The sequence below is a fragment of the Etheostoma cragini genome, chromosome 12 (genome assembly GCF_013103735.1).
Source record: "Etheostoma cragini isolate CJK2018 chromosome 12, CSU_Ecrag_1.0, whole genome shotgun sequence".
Classification (NCBI taxonomy): Eukaryota; Metazoa; Chordata; class Actinopteri; order Perciformes; family Percidae; genus Etheostoma; species Etheostoma cragini.
The window spans coordinates 9063568-9083315 of record NC_048418.1 but is presented as its reverse complement, the minus strand read 5'-3'; the positions used below and the strand labels follow the sequence as shown (position 1 = coordinate 9083315).

At 40.5% G+C, this 19748-nt stretch overlaps 4 protein-coding genes across 4 annotated transcripts in view; 2 read left to right on the top strand and 2 right to left on the bottom strand.

Moving 5' to 3' along the window:
• bcl6ab (BCL6A transcription repressor b) overlaps positions 1-5798 on the top strand; it is a 7080-nt gene extending 1282 nt beyond the window's left edge. Inside the window, exons 2-9 of the mRNA XM_034888132.1 lie at positions 897-1068; positions 1305-1526; positions 1642-2502; positions 3642-3769; positions 3894-4061; positions 4155-4285; positions 4504-4641; positions 4842-5798. Of these exons, the coding sequence (XP_034744023.1) occupies positions 897-1068; positions 1305-1526; positions 1642-2502; positions 3642-3769; positions 3894-4061; positions 4155-4285; positions 4504-4641; positions 4842-4985 (1964 nt within the window). The 3' untranslated portion in view covers positions 4986-5798. The remainder of the gene's footprint in view (positions 1-896; positions 1069-1304; positions 1527-1641; positions 2503-3641; positions 3770-3893; positions 4062-4154; positions 4286-4503; positions 4642-4841) is intronic.
• A 1214-nt stretch (positions 5799-7012) lies between these two features.
• Positions 7013-11614, bottom strand: cmpk (cytidylate kinase). The gene is made up of 6 exons (XM_034887046.1): positions 11343-11614; positions 10105-10251; positions 9721-9873; positions 9518-9594; positions 9161-9257; positions 7013-7605 (listed from the first exon to the last, which is right to left on the bottom strand). The coding sequence occupies exons 1-6, from the start codon at positions 11484-11486 to the stop codon at positions 7564-7566; spliced, it is 660 nt and encodes a 219-aa protein (XP_034742937.1). The 5' UTR covers positions 11487-11614; the 3' UTR covers positions 7013-7563.
• A 99-nt stretch (positions 11615-11713) lies between these two features.
• Positions 11714-16527, top strand: fam78ba (family with sequence similarity 78 member Ba). Its single transcript, XM_034887045.1, has 4 exons — positions 11714-11854; positions 12039-12928; positions 13131-13410; positions 14659-16527. The coding sequence occupies exons 2-4, from the start codon at positions 12594-12596 to the stop codon at positions 14899-14901; spliced, it is 858 nt and encodes a 285-aa protein (XP_034742936.1). The 5' UTR covers positions 11714-11854; positions 12039-12593; the 3' UTR covers positions 14902-16527.
• A 256-nt stretch (positions 16528-16783) lies between these two features.
• The window catches only part of slc35a3b (solute carrier family 35 member A3b), an 8897-nt gene continuing 5932 nt past the window's right edge, over positions 16784-19748 (bottom strand). The window contains exons 6-8 of the mRNA XM_034887044.1: positions 18518-18636; positions 18248-18381; positions 16784-17573 (exon numbers count right to left, since the gene is read on the bottom strand). Coding sequence (XP_034742935.1) covers positions 17480-17573; positions 18248-18381; positions 18518-18636 — 347 coding nt within the window. The 3' untranslated portion in view covers positions 16784-17479. The remainder of the gene's footprint in view (positions 17574-18247; positions 18382-18517; positions 18637-19748) is intronic.

Below are 19748 nucleotides of genomic sequence, written 5' to 3'. Positions count from 1 at the left end.
ATATATTGGATGTGAGTGTATATATAGTATCTATAATAGCCTATTGTCTGTGGCTAAGTTTTGTTGTCGACTCAAAATCACGTTGTTTTAAATTACATGCAGATGTTACCAAAAAAACCAACATAAATCAGTTTTAAATAATAGAATTTTCAAAATATTAATCATAGCCCCTTTAATAACGCCATCATTAAAGATCTGGTGTATCTCCCTTTCACTATTTCTCTTTGCAATGGCGCCACTCTCTGATAAAACACTGTCAAGACACTTAAGGTTCAAACCTTGTTTCTTTTTTAATTATAACCTCTGAAGGCAAATGGCTTGTATTAGAGAAGTTGATCATTTTAAATGAGTGTTCATTATTGTATAATTAACTGACTGTTAAATAAGCTATGTGAGTTAAGTCCGGCTTAACTTCTTAGGTCTTAAGATGATCCTCCTCAGTGTATTAGAATTTAGCAAGGTTAAAGCCCATATAGGCTGCAAAATAAAACTTACTTGTAATATCTTTGTTTTGCATGTATTATTTTTGTCCATAGTACATCACTGTGACTTCATTTATTTTATCTGAAAATCTGAATTATGCTCATGTTGGTGCCAGTATACAAAACATCTACGCAAAAAATGGAACTCCTTTCCATAATAAACTTTGGGATTTCTTATTCTTTTTCCATGATGCTAACAAGGTGGTAAATGTAGAATCAAGAATGAAATCATTAAGATAAACATGTATAATGAGTATAATAAATACTATAAAAATATACACAATTTTATTTTTCTACCTATATGCCTATATGCCTACAGCATGTGCACCTCCCTTGTGTGCCTGTATATAGCCGCGGATCGATTCTAGATTATTCGAAATGATCAAACTAATTATTATTTTTGCCCTTGTTCAGATTGTGACAGCATGGCCACGTCTGCAGATGGCTGCATTCAATTCACACGCCATGCAGGTGACGTCCTGCTCAACTTCAACCGCCTCCGCAGCAGGAACATTCTGGTTGATGTCACCATTCAGGTGGATGGACAGCATTTTCATGCTCACAAGGCCATTTTGGTGGCCTGCAGGTATGCACCATCACAACATCTGACAGGCAGCATGATTACCTATAGACTTTTTTCTACTTATTTAAATTTTGCCTTTGTGACCATATTACATACATTTTATATAATTACATTAAACATCATTTTTGTGAATCGCTGTCCCTTACACAATCACACCCTATAATCTAATTTAATATCTACCTCCTACCAAATTAATAATTTTCCTCATCTGTGCAACCCTCTCTCTTACTGTCTTACAGTGGCTTCTTTTATTCTGTGTTCATGGACCCCAAAAACACAAGCCTTAGTGCCATCAGCTTAGACCCCAAAGTGGACCCCAAGGGTTTTTCCATCCTGCTGGACTTCATGTACACATCCTGTCTGGACCTTAAAGACAGTCTGGTCCTGGCCACCATGAACACAGCCATTTACCTCCAGATGGAACATGTGGTTGACACCTGCCAACGGTTCATCAAGTCCAGGTAAAGGAACATTGAAAATGTAACAAGAAACACTCTAATGTCTTGGTAAAAAATGAAAGGAATCTGAGTTGGAGTTAATAACTACATAACTTTGTCAATGAACATGTTTCTACAGGCACCCGATTGAAGAGGTACAGATAAATTCATCACATCTGGCCGAGGAGATCCCTGCTTTGAGGCCTGTTGATGAGAAAGAGCCAGACTTTAGAAACATCCACAATGTGTCCTCCTCCCCTTCCCAGGAAGGCAGGAGCTACATCCCTAACGTTTTCAGGGGGATCAACACCTCTGGTTCCTATCACGTCTATGGTGACTTCCATATCCCTGCTGGGAAGCTAGAAGGTTCACATAAGGTCAGCAACCTTCCCAGAGAAGGGGCTTTGTCCCAGAAACAATGCTCAGAGGTACCCAGCGCCAACATGGCTCACAATGAGTCCACCACCATCATCTCCCACCCTGTGCCATCCCACCCAAGTTTCCCCACCACTATCATCCGACCAGATGGAGCCCACAGGAGCCTTCAAAGGCCTGTCTTTCCCATGGAGGAAGAGAGCATTCAGCACCCGCAACCCAGCTGCCTAACATTATCTCCAGGCTTTAGCAAAGGTGTGATTTGCAGCCCTCAAAGTCCCCTCAGATCTGACTGCCAGCCCAACTCACCCACTGAGTCTAACAGCAGCAGAAACGCCACACTGAGCTTCAGACAGCCATTAGACTGCCCCACAGACGTCAAGGCCCGCAATTGGAAGAAGTACAAGTTGATCGTTATGAACCAAACTCCTGATGAGAATGAAAAGGCGGCTCGGAGTGGCAGCACTGAAGCCATATCCATGTTGCCCTCACTGAGTCCCTGCAGGAGTGGTGTAGCAAGTGGACACAGTGAGGTCCAGGCAGAAGAGGGAGTCGACGAGCATAGAGAAGAAATCCTCATGTCTCAGAGTGTTGACAGCTGCAGCAGCACCTGTAGCACCATCAGGTAAAACTCCAACTCATTGTCGTATTCATTTTGGTTTTAGACTAAATTCCTTCACCACCACTGCCCTTCTAAAACTTACAAATGATGTGTTCTCATCCTTTGATAAAAGCCAACTTACAATCGCACTTTGCATTGATCTTTCTAAGGCTTTTGGTAGGGTCGGTCACTATCTCCTTCTGGACAAGCTGTACTCTATTGGTTTAAATTAAAGTGTTCTCCTGTGGTTTAATGCCTATCTTAACAATAGTTTGTTGTTTTTCAACGTTTTTAGTCTGATTACCAATTGTGGGAAAGGGTGTACCACAAGGGTCCACCTTTGGACCCCTTACCTCAAATATACTCTGAATGCCATGTTCATCTTTAGGCATCTTTAAAACTGTTATTTACTCTTATTATTACAAAACCAGAATTCATTACGGTTTGACTTTAATTTGGTTAAAATTAGTTTTTATAACAATAGTCTTATTGAATAAGAATAAATCCGGCGGCATGGTGTTTGGTACAACGCAATCAAACATATCCTTTTGATTTGCATATTTATTTCGAGAGAGTTTATTTGTTCAAGTGTCTTGGACTTTGGATTGACCCTGAACTGTCATTTAAGCCCCCTATTGATTTTACTATTTAACACATATGGCTGTCAGAGTTCACTTCATTGCTCAATTAATTGTTTTACATTTCAAGTTACAAAAATAATAATTTCCCAGTTTATACGGCCTATTATTGATGACGCTGATATTGTCTATCAGAACACCTCTGACACTAATCTCAGACTTCTTAATGTTGTTTTTAATTCTCTATGTAGATTTATTTTGAGGTGTCTATACAGAACTCACCATTGTTTTATGTATGAATCACTTAACTGGCTACAGCCTAAATCCAGAAGGCAATTTCCCTGGGTGGGGTTCATCTTTAAATGTATTTATTTTAACTGTCCTTCTTGAAACAGTTTTTGTGGGTGAAAGTGTGAGCAAGCTGTGTATTTGTAGTGTATGTTTGTCATGTAACGCTGTTCTGTTTATTCATGTTTTATAACTATGTATTTGTATTAATAGGACCCCCTCAAAAATGAGGAGCTACATCTCAAGGGGCTATCTTTTCAATAAAGTTAAACTCTGTGGTTGTTTTTTTGTGTGCAGCTACCACAGATGCTCCTCTTGTGGCTGCGACAGCCCCCAGTGCATGGAAATGGGTCACCTTTCTCCTGACTCTTACAGCCGAGATGACACCACTAAAATGAACTCAGAGTATTCCTCCTCCAACTGTGGTAAGTGGACTCCACAAGTGCCATACTATATTTAAGTTATAACAAATGATTTCACAGGTTTTTTGTCAAACAAAACCACAAAGGTGTGTTAAATTCACATTGATTTTGTTGCTTCTTTGTGCAGAAAGCACCATTCACTTCTGCAATGGGTGTGACTCCAAGTTCACAGATGAAGATTCTCTGAAAGAACACATGGCCCAGGTGCACAGTGACAAGCCATACAAGTGTGACTTCTGCCAGGCTGCCTTCCGCTACAAGGGCAACCTTGCCAGCCACAAGACCGTTCACACTGGTAAAATTAAAACTTCCTTTATAAAGTACTATCAAGTTGACTTTCTGGATGTGACTGTTTTGGTCAATGCACAATCTGCTGATCTTCCTCCAGGTGCGAAGCCTTACCACTGCAACATATGTGGCGCACAATTCAACCGGCCAGCCAACCTTAAGACCCATACCCGTATTCACTCTGGAGAAAAGCCATACAAGTGTGAGACATGTGGTTCCAGATTTGTCCAGGTGAGAAAAAAAAGCTTTGCAAATGTCAAACTACTGCCAATTTTTTGGGGGCTTTTCCGCCCTTTAATGGACGGAACAGCTAGATGAGAAAGGGGGGAGCGAGGAGGAAGACACGGAGGAAATCGTCACAGGTCGGACTCGAACTGAGCCAACCCAGCCACGTCAAACCACTGCTTTGAAGTGTATCTGTTTTAATATATGTTTTAATTCTCTTCCAGGTGGCCCATCTTCGCGCCCATGTGTTAATTCACACAGGAGAGAAACCGTACCCTTGTGAGATCTGTGGAACTCACTTCCGCCACCTTCAGACTCTCAAAAGCCACATGCGCATTCATACTGGAGAGAAGCCTTATCATGTAAGCTTCCTTGTCAGTCCCTTCCTCCTTATCCACTGTCTGCTGGCTAAAAAGAGAGTAATCCCCTCTCCACGCGCCTATCAATAGTTATAAATCCTGAGTAGTAATCCCAGAGAGCTATGAACGGTGGCTGTGGGGGTTGGTGGCTAAAACCGTCCCTGTATATAGTGATTCTAATTTTTTTTGTCTCTTATCATTAGTGTGAAAAATGTGACCTCCACTTCAGACACAAGAGTCAGCTGAGGCTTCATCTGCGACAGAAGCACGGCGCAGTCACGAACACCAAGGCTCAGTATCGCAGGATTCCCAGCAACATCAACACAGGCCTGGTGGACTCCTGCTGAGGCCACTAGTCTCGCTGTGTGTCATTTTTGTTTTCTTTTTGCCTCAGCTGCCAAGTTGTCAAACGATAAAACAAAGTTATCTCTTCATGCATTCGTAAATGATGCACATTACTTTATGTAAGCTCTTTGGTATTTCAAAGATTGTAGAAGCTTATGCTTTCGTTGTGATTGTCTAACAACAAAACGTACATTTTGAATGTGAAAATATGAGCAGGCATTTCTCTTTAAATGCAAACATCTTAACAGAATGTCAGCATTGAAGGAGAGTCCTCTCTCATTGGATTGTGAATCACTGTTACAGTTTTGCTTTAGACATCGGTATACATATTGCCCAATAATGTGCTCACAGTTTATGCAGTTATTTTTCATTAGTTTATTTTTTTGTAAATAAGATAATATATATTTTCAGATTGCCATCTGCTGGCAGAGTACGAATATTTTTACGTCAAGTTTGTCATTAACACAAGGGCTTGTTTTTTTGCCATTTCATAGCTTGTGTTATGTAATATGTACATATTGTCATTCATTCATTCAAAAAAAAAGGTTATGTAGATATTTTTGTTTTTTCAATCATTTCTAGCCTGATGGTATTTTGCACATATTCATAATGCTGTAATTCATATATTTTCATACTTTTCATTCAAATATTTTTACTTAAAATATTCTTGACATGTTGAAAATGGTTGTTAGATCCCATGCCAGCACTTGCTATATTTTTATTTATATTCTATTTTTTCTTTGCTGTATGCTATTACATTTTGGTGCTGCAATGATGCATGTCAGCTGGATCATTAAAGTTTGACTGTATTTTATCTAACTTTATGTATTATAGTGCACACATACAAACCAGTGTATTAACAGTGCCTTACATTTACACTTCTCTATTTGCTACCTTCCCAGACTAACTATGAATGCGTTACAACTCTGACTATATAGTCACAAACTACTGGTGTGCTAGATTTCAAATTTGGTACATTGCCCTTTCAAGTGCACGCATGTTGGTACGGTTTTGGAAGCTGATTATCAATTGAGTGTAGCTCTTAAAATGCCGATTCACCAGGCCTCAAGCTAAAAAAACACTCAGGAATATTAGTAATGTGTAAGCAAATGTCTTACTGCAGATTTTATATATACTGTATATGTATGTGTATATATACTGTACATGAAAATAAAAATGAATTATGTAGCACTTAAAAGGTGTTCATTATTTTCAAGTAAATTGTGTCTTGACTCAGCATTAGCATTTGGAAAAGCATCGATGGTTTAGTTAACCAATTGATTAACTTGTGTGTGTGTGTGTGGTAAAACCATAATATAATAAATCTAATATGCCTTATTCATCAAGAAATACATAAATAAATACATTAACACTTAAATATTTGATTTAGAAATTTAAATAGCTAAATAGAAAACTAAATATATGAAAGAATGCTGACATAAAAACACAAACGCTTTACTTACTGATAATGATTTATTTCAGCATTATTTACTGAAGAGAAATTTTCCATCTTGTGAAAAAAAGAAAAAAAAGAAAATCCAACAGACAATCACTTTTCGCATTGTGCGGTGATGTCTGGCGGCCCCTGCTGGCCAATACAGCAGAAAGCGACCAAGTGCTCGGGGTTTTATGAATTTTAAATTCTTGTTTAGTAATTGATTACTTGATCCAAATCTTACACTTTTAATTTAAGTAGTGGACTTCAGCACAGTACTACAGAAATAACAAAAAAAAACATTATATAAATATACAACCATCACATTAAATAAAATAAGTGTTTTAGATTAACTGAGCTAGACAAAGGGGAAAAAATTATTGTTTTTACTTTTGAGTTTTAGCCCATATGCTTTAAACTGATACTGTGCAAATTTGACAAAATGTTTTAGATTATTTTCTCATAGCTGTGATGGAGCATGTGGAGACATTCAGGTATGAAGTCAAATATGCATTATCACAGAAATAAATACTGGATAACTCTAAATGGCACAAAACAACAGTCCCTGGAGTGCTGTCCATTAAACATGAGACAGATGTTTTATGCATTTTATTTGGAGGCCAGTGGATGTTCACTCAGTCTTAAATCAATCCTAGCCGCCGTCATCAGGTCAAACTATTTGGTCTGAAGCATTAAGGCTGCTTCCAATCACATGATACTCTGAAGACATTAGTGATATGTGAATGAAGACTATTTTCTTTAATGATACTTCCACTACTAGAAGTGTCATTGACATAAAAAGTGTCTTATCTAAGCTCACGATAAAGTTTGCTCCTATGCAAAGGCCTCAAACTATGATGAAAGAGTGCAGAAGAGCTGTGAGCTCTTCCGAGCACGGCAGATTGATTACAAGTAGCTGCTAGGCAACACTACTTCACATCCATACCAATACATATCGTACACACATTCACAAACAGTGCAACATCTTTACAAAAGAAATGGAAAAACAAAAAAAATCAACCAAAAGTAAAAGTCATCTGAATGGACATATAAACTTATTATAGTGTACTTGCAGTTGATAAAAAGAAAACTTAAAATTTAAAAAAAAAAAAAGGTAAATGAATGCAATTGGCAGCTGGAGAAACTCAACCCTCGTTGTCTAGAATGGCTTTCACATCAGCAAACACCTGAAAGAGAAACATAGGTGTACTCAAACAAAGTCGGTATTTCAGCTTTAGCCCAAGTCACTTTAAATCTTGAACTAACCAAAGTAAGCTGAAGTGCTTCCTGTATTACGAACTCTGATCACAAGTCAAACACATAGAAAAGGAATTGAACATTTCATTTCGGGCACTGTTCTAAATAGTTACAACATCAACTTCACTGGTGAGATTCAGGAATGAGTTGACACGGCTTGAAAAATTGTCACATCTGACAGATTTTAAATTCCCATTTGAGACTTGGACCCCTATTTTAAGTAGGGCTGTAACTAAAGATAAATTTCCTTAAGGATTATGATTATTTCATTTATCATTAAGTTTATAAAAAGTGATGTTTATAGCCTGATTGCTTTGTTTGACCAACTAAAATATATTCAATTTACATAAAATACCAGAGAACCAGTAAATGCTTGGCACTTTTGCCTGATAAAAAAACAAACAATTAATCAATTACTAAAATAGTTGCAAATGGATTTTCTATCACTTGACTTCTAAATCAATATTTTCAGTTCTAATCTGAAATATGTATCTGGAAGTGAAAAACAGAAAACACTGTTCACAAACCGCTCCAAACAGCTCTATTGTAGTCCAGCCTTTACTTCTGTCAAGAATGTGAGTCACTTTGCAACACACGTCATAAAGCTCGCCTAGCTGCTAGCGTGGCACGCCTTCCTGCTCTGCTTCTTAATGGCTAGCTGTTATTACCAAGGTACGTGGCATGTGCAACTCCCAACAAAGATGGAACAGAAGTGAGACGCCTCACTCTGTAGCTAAAACAGAGAGCTCAACAAACAGGGTGAAAAGTGGGCAGAAGCAATGTGCAGTACAACAAAAATATCTTGTTTTTGGAAAATTAAACCATGTAAACCTATTTGGGTACAACTTCTAAATACAATTATGAACTTGAAAATGAGCCTAACATGAGAACTTTAAAATAAAATGAAAATGTGGGTATGTTTAAAAACATATTTGTATTTAAAAATGATATAATATAAAAGTGCTTTTTTTTCACAAAAAAGGTTTCACTACCAAATTAAACATGTCATCTACTCCTTTTTTATTTCAGAAGTTTACCTAGACACAAGGTGTCTCCTACTTCAGTAAGTTGCACATTTGACCACGATTGGCTTCAAAATTAGTTACAGCTGGTAAACACATATTGCAAACTCAGATTTAAGGTAAGCACAGATAAACTTTCCCCCTTTCAGCAGATGATTGTGAAAACCGCATTCTAGCGTAAAACTCTGCCCAAGCATCATTCTGCACAGATTAAGCATCCAAGTCAAAAATGGTGGAGAACGTACATCTGGTAAGCCAGACTACTCCATCCACAGAGCTCAGCAGTTAATAAGTAAAATGTTAGTACTGAAAGGAGAGATGATCAAAATAATGAAAGAACACCCATGTTGTGAAAAACCTTAAAACAAACATAACTAAACTGTTATGTTACGCAAAGTGTCCCTTCTTAAATCTACGGGTAGCACTCATACATGCTTTCCTACAGGCGATGCGGTTTACTCACCTTGTCCACAGAGCGAGAGGCGTCTACAGTGAACACCTTTCCCTGTTTCTCATACAGTTTAATGATTGGCTGTGTGGACTGCAGGTAGGTTTGGATTCTGCAAGAATAATATGCCTGGTTATTGGGGTCAGATGACACAGGGGACTCAAATGAGGTCAAAAATATGTGCAGGCATCCAACAGTCAGCTATATGGCTCAGATAAATCTATTCCGATCAGATATGCTTGTTGTACTTTGTTACAGACAGAAATGAGTTCATGAAATCAATTAATGGTTAAAGGCAGCAGTGCATACTTCTGGGGTTTAGTACTTTTAAAGTCTAACGTAACATATTTTGTCAATGTTGAAGGATGGTACCTTTTCTCCAAGCTTTCTCTGTTGTCATCAGTACGTCCACTGTTTTTCCCTCTTTCTAGACATCTGTCGATGCAAACCTGTGGACAAAAAAGACAGATTGTGTGCTTGGTGTAAAATGTCTCTGAGGACATCAGCTCAGTCCTCTGTTCTGTGATCTAAAAACTGCTAGAAGGGTTTTAGCTTTGCGGTTTTTCATGACGCACCTGGTTGCCGCAGTCAAAGAAAAGCACAAATTTGACATCTGCTTTGCCATCCATGACATTGTTCCACCCCTGAAGGTTGTCCTCGTTGCGGGGGAAACCGTCTATGAGGAAACGGAACTTTTTCTCATCTTTCTGCATTGTCTCTTCCATTGCCTTATGAAACAGAACAACACAGAAATATTGAACTCCTAATGTGAATTCGTTGACATAGCGGTTTGTAAATGACACACAACATCTACTCTATTTCCTAGCATTGAAAGCTGTTTCAAAACCCAATAGAATATTAAACTTTAGAAATTATCCATATCATTCATGATATGGTCTTGGATTGCTACCAATAAAATGTAATATTTTTTCAATTTACAGCATGTATTTGGTGCATACCTTCTTGAGTAAGTTGATGGTGATCTCCACAGGGACAATTTTGCCCTCCTTGATGTAGTTGCCAATGAGCTGTCCAAACTCTGACCCCTCTCTTGCCCGCTCTGCCCTCAGCAAGTCCCCAGCTGACAAATGGGTATAATTGTAGCTCTGAGAGAAAAACATTTTTTTTTTTTTTTAAATAGATTAAATTGACCTCATTGGATGATAATTTTACATCAAAGCAAAGCACTTTATAGCAAGCAATTTTTGGGGGAGAAGAAAGCGCAGATGGTCATTTAAAAAAAAGGTTTGTATATTTCTATTGACTCTGCATTTGAAAAACCAGCCTTTACAGACATTCTAACATCTTCTCAGTCACAGGCTTCGGAGAAGTCGGACCTTGTGTAGTTAATGAAAGGAGCCTCTATGCATTTAGGCCTCAGCACTGTACTTAAAGCACGGCAGCCAACACTCCGTAAACAGAAGTAGTTAAAAAGTCTTTCTTATAGAAGCTCTCATTGGCTGTTTCAATAGAGCTGAAGCTTCACGAGCTTTCATGAGATTGACTTTCAAACAGACATGAAAGTAGCATCCTTAAGTAGAGTTCTGGCTTTTCAAACTCTGTGGGTGGCTTGTCGAAAAGAAATTGTCAAACCCGGGCCATTGGACTGATGACTCAGCCAGTACATGTCCCCATCTGTTTCTGTTTGTTCAAAGCCGAAGGTGGAGTGACCAAGCCCACTCCACACGTATACTGATCGTTACATAACTTCAACTGCATATGTGGGTCAAGGCTACAACATAGAGCAAATGCCAATAGGGTCTCTCCTGCTGGCTCTATTCGTACTGTATACATAGAAAAAGCGGACGTTACTTAAGCGTTTAACTGTAATCTTGCAACATTAAACAGTGGCCTAAATACATCGAATTTTTTACTGTTTTGACTCAGTACACATAAATTAATACCGGGGAGTTTCTGAATATTTAAAAAAAACATTTAAATGGTAATTTGTAGCTTCTGTATTCCCGTAGATAAACTGTACACTGTATGGCTAACTACCTAACGTTAGCTGGCTACACAGGTTCATTTTAGAGGACAACCGGAAGTCACTGAAATGTAGACATTACCTCACAAAAAGGCTATATTAAAAGGTACAACCATCCTAAAATTCACTAAATACCATTTCACCACGATATGCTTAATTTTAACCATCCGAATCAGTATGTTTCACTGTCCTTTCTTTGACCATCTCTCATACCTCCACAATTTTGGAGCATTGGGTCCCTTTCCCGGCGCCAGGCCCGCCCAGCACGAACACAACCTGCGGCTTCATCATTAGCGACACCCGGTACAGCAAGCTCGGCAGCCTCTGAGACACGTTACCGAACAAACGACCGATCATAAAACAGCACCAGCAGCTGCAGACGTGAACGGGCGGGGTGCCGACAAAAACAATAAGCCGAGTTAACCGGTGAATGCGTGTCAGTATTGGAGGGTAGGAAGTGGATGAGCAAAATGACACCACTTCCGCTGTTGACTTCAGCGACCAATGGGGTTTGACATAGGAGGGATGTAGCCACACCCACTTGCACTTGTTTTTTTTTTTTCAATGCAGAGGTCGGGTGACGCCCCTCCCCTGCCTCTCTAGCATCAGCACCTCCGAACGAGTCGACCCGCGGCTAGAAAATGATGCTCTACGGTTCGCGATGCACACCAGCTCGAGAAGACATTAGGATGAGACGACTTACCGGGAGACGCTCGAGCGGCTGGGTATAATCACTGTTTTCTGCCCGTTTGTGCTGCCTCGCTGCCTCCATTCATGATGCACCATTAATGCATCCCCAAGAATGGAAGCCCACCGCGAGGAAACCGTTCAAACAGCCTGTTGTAGCCATGTTCTGACGCCTTTATTAGACACATTATCGCTTATTTAATGAAGCTTCTTTTCATGTAGGTCAAGGTGATGAAGAGCCAGCTTTTTTTCTTTTAAGGGCACCGCGCGAATGTAGGGCTACAGGAAAGCCAAGCAAACAAAAGGCATCCAGCCCCCCTCCTCTGACGCACCTGGCTGACCTGTCGCCACTTGACATGACAGCGCAGAGCCGGGAGCAGAGCAGCAGGACCAAGTGGCACCGACGTGCAGCCGGGCGTGTGGACTCGACAAGGAATAGAGAAGCCTCCGGACGCACGGCGGAGAAGCAGCAGCAGCACAGGGGAGGTCGGATTGCAGTTTCTGGGGACGTGCGCCAAGGGCAGTGCGGCAGTCAGCAGGCAGACCGGGGGGAGGAGGCTGCGGAGATCTGTGATACTTCCCCCCCAGGCCCCACTGCGTGTTCACCCCCATATCATCCTGAAAATATGAAGTTGGACGCTTCTATGTTTCATCAATGGTGACTGTAAAACTCCCCATCACTTTGTGTCCTTTTTTCCTCCACAACCAATCAGGGATGATGGGCAATTAAAAGATTAGATCTGCTCTTCAGGCAAGGGTGGACCCCGGAGGGGACTGATGTGCATACTGGCCAGGTATCATTTGCTCCCTTCTTCTCTGGTTTTGCTCATTTTGCTTGTCGCCTGCACTATGGGCTGTATTCAGAGCATTGCATGCAAGCCCCGCATCAGACGGGAGAACATTGTGGTGTACGAGGTGTCAGCCTCTATTGACCAGTGTCCTACCATCATTGAGGAGAACTCACCGATTGTGCTCCGTTACAAGACGCCTTACTTTAGGGCCTCAGCAGGTGTTGTGATGCCACCAGTGCCCCGCAATGAAACCTGGGTGGTGGGCTGGATCCAGGCTTGTACCCAGATGGAGTTCTACAACACCTATGGTGATATTGGCATGTAAGTGTTTCTATAAGACCTAACCGCTGAACCACTGAATGAGCTCAGTGTGTGTGTTTTGGTGGGTATAATGTTTGCATGTGCACACCTCTCTCTACTTATCATACACTGAGGAGCTAGACCACAACCCTGCACCTGCCACTGCCAAAAAAAGCCTTTCATCTCATCCTCTCACCTTGTCCTCTTCCGTCCACTGCCGCAGGTCCAGCTGGGAGCTCCCGGAGCTGCGAGAGGGCCGGGTCAAGGCCATCAGCGACTCAGATGGCGTCAGCTACCCCTGGTACGGCAACACCACCGAGACAGTCACACTGACTGGACCTACGTCCAAACCGTCTCGTCTGACGGTCGGCATGAATGACAACTTCTACCCCAGCGTGACCTGGGCAGTACCCATCAGCAACAGCAACACGCCAATGCTGACCCACATCACTAGGGACCAGAGCTTCATCACCTGGCTGGTGGCCATGAACTCCGTCACCAAGGTAGGACAAACACACAGAGAGCAGCCTGACCCGAGTCCGTCTAGCTTAAAGGTCCCATGACATGGTGCTCTTTGGATGCTTTTACATAGGCCTTAGTGGTCCTCTACTGTACCTGAAGTCTCTTTTATAAAGATCTCAGTGGTCCTCTAATACTGTATCTGAAGTTTCTTTCCCAAAATTCAGCCTTGGTGCAGAATTATAGCCACTGGAGCCAGTCCGACAGTGAGCTTTCCTTAGTGTGTGCCATTTGTGAGTCTGTAGCTTTTGAGGAGGGAGGGGAGGGGGCAAGGTGGAGGCTGGGGGGGGCCTTGACTAACTGCCACTTTGCTCGTTTGAAAGCCTAGAAGGCTTATGACCTCGTAAGGGGCAAGAAGACAAAGCAGGATACCCAGGGTTTGGTTTACACCTATTGCCATTTCTAGCTACTAGGGGACCATAGGCAGGCTGGGGGATGCATATTAATGTTAAAAGACATCATAAGGTGACATTTTCATCCCATGGAACCTTTAAAATGTGTATCTAAATGTTTACAGTATTCATTTATTGTCATGTTTTGAGTTATTTTCTTTTCCGTTATTATAGACAAGGTTGTCAGGCTTGTTTTCTTAATTGTTGGTTAATAAGTTGAAAGTAGAGATGGTCAGATACCATTTTTGCTTCCAGATACCAATTGTGACACAGAGTACTGATTCGATACCAGTGTGTCATATATTCTATTATGTTTTACCAACTGTATACTATCAATCCCTGTAGGGAAGTGATATGATTTCTAGCTGTGTTGTCGGTACGGGTTAGGTTATACTCTTTGTGAAACATGAACAAACACAAACAAGAACGCCACAGAGCTTTCCTTTTTATCTAGTCAGTTAAAATGGAAAAATAACATAAACAAACTACTTAACATAGATCTTCTTTATGGCTTTATTACATGGTATCAGTGCATACACTGCCAGCGTTGTAGGCAGTATCGGCGGCGATACAGTTACTGGTATTGGATCATCTCTATTTAAGAAGAAGAAGAGCATACCTAGCTGAGCTTTAAAGTTATGTATCTATGCCAAACAAACACACCATTTATTAGGATGCACATTAACTATACTCTATAAGCAGTATAGGACATGATACGCAATCAACTTAAGCTTTTAAGAAAACTCCTCATTTACTTATAATAGAAGACTACACCATTCATACACATACACATAAACACAGTATCAACCATATTGCTAAAACATTGCTCTCCTCTTCCAGGAACGCATCGTGTTGCAGACGGTGCGCTGGCGGATGCGGGTGGACATTGCTGTGGACCCTGACATGCCTCTGGGCTCTCGGGCCTCGTTGGTGGGTCGTCCCTACCAGGAACAACCGCACATCCTCAACTACCAAGAGCCCATCCCTCCCAATGCGCTGGGGAGGCCGAATGCCAACGACGCCCAAGTGTTAATGTGGAGGCCTCGGAGAGGGGCGCCCCTTGTAGTCATACCGCCAAAATGAGAGGGACAAATGGTTGCACGGACAAAAGTATAATTTTTTCCTCTTGCAGAAAAGGGGTATGAAGGTGATGAAGTCACGAAGCCACGAAGCCTATCAGAGAAGAGAGAACTGATGGTTTCCCTGTGCTCAAGACGCCAGTGACTCATTATGCCTGAAAGATTTAAGTGGACCAGTGTAACAAGCCAGAGTGGATATTACATCCGGGATCTGACACAGCACAGTGTCAGAATGGGAGTCTACAACAAACTAGTGTCAAGATCCCGGGTTGCATCAATGCTTTTTTGCCCCCACCACGTTTTTGGAGTTCTGCCTGCTTTTAGCGAAGAAGGAACGCTGTTTTTAGACATACCACAGATGTATTAGACCACAACAAGAACTGCATCCTGCATCCCTATGTAGATCTTATTGCATGAGAGAGTGAGAGAGACACAAGAAAAAACTGTCCTTGACAAGTTTAAAGTTAGCATTTGTTTTGTATAACTTGATACCTGAAGACATTTTGATTGAAAAAGTCAGCCAAAAGAATCCCTGCGGGCTGGTTAAACCTCGATAGTGCCAACAAAGGCCTTCAGCACACTCAGCACCAGAGTTAAAAGATGTATTCAGATCATTTAAAACAGAATTATATGAATCTTTTTAAGTTAAGATGAACTCATGCATCAGTCAGATTGTATTAAGAGCGCCCACCTCGCATAAAGGTCTGGAAGAAAAACTGTAGTTTTCAATGGAGTTTTGCTAATACACCAAACCTTTTTTTCTTTTATTTTTAAATCCCTTGCCTCCCTCGTGCAGCAGGTATTTTATTAAGATGGATGAAAAACTATTAGAGAAAGGAGTTGGAGCTGTTAACATATTAAATAATGTTAATAATGTCAGCTATGCTTTCAGTAAGTGTAATGACTTGGAAAAGTGCCATACAACACATTTAAAACAAGAGGGTGAAAGCTGGAATGGGGCCAAATTGTACTCAGACCTAAGGTAGATTTGATGTGGCACTAATCAGGCCATGTTGCACTACCAAGTTACATAAATCTTCCTACAACCCGGGAATCCTAAATTCACTCTAAATAGTTTCCTAGGTGTGGAATTAAACCAGACTGCATTTTGAACATGATTGAGTTAAATTAGTGCCATTTTTTAACACTGGATGTACTGTATATTACAGCCTTTCCTCATATTGTCAACATATATTACTTTGCAGTAGGCTTCTGCAGATAATCCCAGATGAAGGTTTCCTGTGTCATGGCCTGTCCTGTGGCTCATCCTGGGCTCAATCCAAGACCCTGCCTGCCACTTCACACAGGACTCACGACTCATCCTCCATCTGTGCTTCTCTCCGGGTTCACACCTCACCTTCCCAATCTGCCTGCTCTTTTCTCCCCCTGTCTGTCCACATCATAACACACAATCTCTATTCATATACACTCATGTGCTCTGAAATCCACAACTATGCAAAGGTTATCTGTGACTGTAAACAAAACCAGAAGGAGAAAAACTGGTATAATAGGAAAAATGTGTATTTTTGCTCATCTGCCTCAATCTCTTTTATTTTTCAGGGTCATTGTTGAATAAAAATGGCTATTGTAAATGTAAAGTACTCAAAGAGGTTAAAATAGGTTATATTAATACAGTGTGTCTTCATTTGTCGCGGCACCGCAGCTGATTCAGCCATCTGTTGCTATAGAGACTGGTTTGGTTTTTCAGAGTGCAATGCAACTGGAGCTGAAAAGAAGCCTAGCTATGTGGGAATGTATTAGTGTGTGCATGTATGTGTGTGTGAGAGAGTATGTAAACATACACTTCACACACGCTCCAATGTAGCCGTTCATTTCACTTTGAAGTAAGAAAAAAAGATCAAGGCTGAGCTGGTTGTAAAAAAAAAAGCCTTAATTTATTTATTAGTTCTTTCATATTTATTTATTTTGCATTAAATAAACAGTAGAATGAGAATGTTTTTGATATAAATACTTAGACTGTGAGCAGCAAGGTTGAAGCAGTTATTCCCACGTTATCTGATCTCATATAAAAAATAACATTCACCATCTTTGACCCAAGTTAACGCCTCTTCTTTGCGGCAAGTTTGCACCTCATTCCACCACTAGATGGAAGTTCTGTCGAGGATTGTGGTCTCTTAGGCCTACAGTATATTAAACTGTTTTTAAATACTTATCGTGCCAATCACCATAATCTCCTCCTTGTCCCTGTAAATTTCACTCACAGTACGTTTCAATGGGATAATTCGGTCAATAATGTCTGATGACATGGGTTAGCTCCACTGCATTCCTGTACTTTATTAAAAAAAAAACTTAAAAAGTACATATACAAAGTAAACGTATTTCATATTATTGACCCCCCTCTTTTGTACAAAGCAGCATTTCTCCAGTATAACGGTGAACATTCAGCCTCAACAGCCTTCATCTGTTGTTGTTCGGCAGTAACAGATTCAATCACATCAAAATTTCCTGCATTCCTAATTTCCGCATGCCAAACTCAATGTCAAAGTTCATAGTCTTGCTTGGTCTATGTCGATTGCCTGCCATCACTTCTGTCAGGCAGCCCACTTCACAGAGGTCTCCTTTTATACTTTGATGGCGCTGTTACTGGCAGGTTTGCGCTCATTGCTGTAGAGAAATGTGGCAGCAATAACCAGCCCTGCCCCTAGGAAGAATACACTGTGAGAAAGGCGGGAACAGGAAACAAAAGAGAGAAAATATCAAGGCGTTAAAAGTGAATTAAACAACCAAACAAACAATTGTGTAGTCAGCTCATGCTTAGTAAACAAGTCTACAACAATGCTAATGGGCTCTGTGAGGCTGTGCTTAGACACTTTGAGCTTAACGCTTATGACAATGCTTTCATGGCATACGTTTCATGTTAGGCATATTTATTGTTTGCAATGTTTACCATCTTAGTTTAGCATTTTTGCATGCTAACATTAGCTAATTAGCACTAAACACGAAGTACAGCTGAGGCTGATGAAATGATTTTTTCCAAATGTTGTCTGGACCAAAAACTAAAAACTAAAAGTATTGACTCATACAAGAAACAATGTGACCGAAATCGTGGTATGGATAGAGGATGGGTTGACCTCATAGTGGCACTGAAGGACAAGTCAGGGGAATGTCAAAGTCTATAGGGTCACATAGGGACCACAAGTGTTGAATGCAAATTCAATGGCAGTCAATTCAATAGTTGTTGGGATATTTCAGTCGCTACCAAAGTGGTGGACCAACCATCAGAATGACAGTCATAGAGCCACGCTGCTAGCCTGACTTAAAAATGGACTAATTATTTGCAAACCAAAAATAAGCCTTGGGGGAGTGTACATGAGCATGTATGTGTTTACCGTGTAGGGTTAAAATCCTTCAACAGGAAATATGAAATGAGTGTAGACACGAGGATGGACAGAGAGGTAGCAAATCCTTTGAGGATGTTGTCTGCATATTTAATGACTACTGCTATGACCAAGCCGCCCAGAGCCTGCAGACAAAGTTGGAAAGTATTACACAAAACATGAAGACAACCTGTACAACAAAAAGTATATGAGCTTGTACACCAAATGCATTTCATTGACAACTGGCAAATATCAGACCGAAAAGAAATATAATGATCACACCTGTAAGGCAACAACTGTCCAGGTGATGGTGTTGTAGCCCTGAAATATTCCTGACTGTCTGACCCGCTGGCCGTCATACACTATCATTCCTATGAAGCCAAACACAAAGCCAAACAAACCTGGAGGACACAAGGAAAGACAGAGAAGTGAGTTTGTTTTATTGAAAATACAAAGTGAAGTTACGTTCTCGTTGAAAGAAGGACAGGAAACTAGAGTTTAGGGACTTGTTATCTTTAACCATATTTAACCACAAACTACAGTATGTCAATATTATTATTGATCAGTGCCATGTCAGACCCCATTGGATCCCATTAATTAGTTGGTGTTCATGTGCAAACTGTTTGTTTGCCACCAGAGTATGAATGTGGTTAGTGAACTTTTTTTCTTTATCCTACTGCGTGACTTTTACAGCAGTAAGTCTTTTAGTTATACACAAACCCTTCCTCAGTACACATAATGTAAAGCACATGAAGCAGTAACATCCAAAACATGAACAATAACACAAGAAAGCCATATTTACATAACAAACATGGCAGGCAGACTTCAGTGGTAATGGGAAGTGGATAGGGAGTAGCCTACTAGGAGCTACTGGCGGTGATGCTGCAATCAAGCAGCGCGACAAAAGAGGAACATGCAAAAGACGCTTGCAGCCAGAGATAAGAAGAGCAATGCTGCAAAAGAAACCCAATTATCGTTATTTTTATTATTATTATAAAAACATTTTTCATCTCTTTCTTCTTATCTCCAGTTACACCTCCCTTTCTTTAAATACATGTTTTCTGTCATATTGAAATACAAAGGTATAATACTTCCTGTCAGTAGGTTATGGTGATCTAAAAGAGATGCTGTACATTCCACTTTTTGCAAGATTTAATAGATCAGTTATATACAGATACTGTATATATTGCGTCGCTCATTTTTTTATGGCTACGGCGTTATTACCATTTGGCATCAAATTGAAAGGGATACCGCCATAAAACGGGGCACTCGAGAAACTGCAATTAAGGCCTTTTTTAAATGTTACTACATTTTTTGTTCCCATTGAGAAAAACATTTTTTGGGTTGCCATGTTGTGAAAAATCCCTTTCGCCATCTTTAACTTTTCAGTTAATGTGCTTTGTCTGCATGACTTTGCAGAAACTGTTTTGTCCAGAAAATGGGCTACAACGATGAAATAATTTGGAAAATGATGAAGCTTATTTCCATTTATGTTTGAATAATGAACACCCCC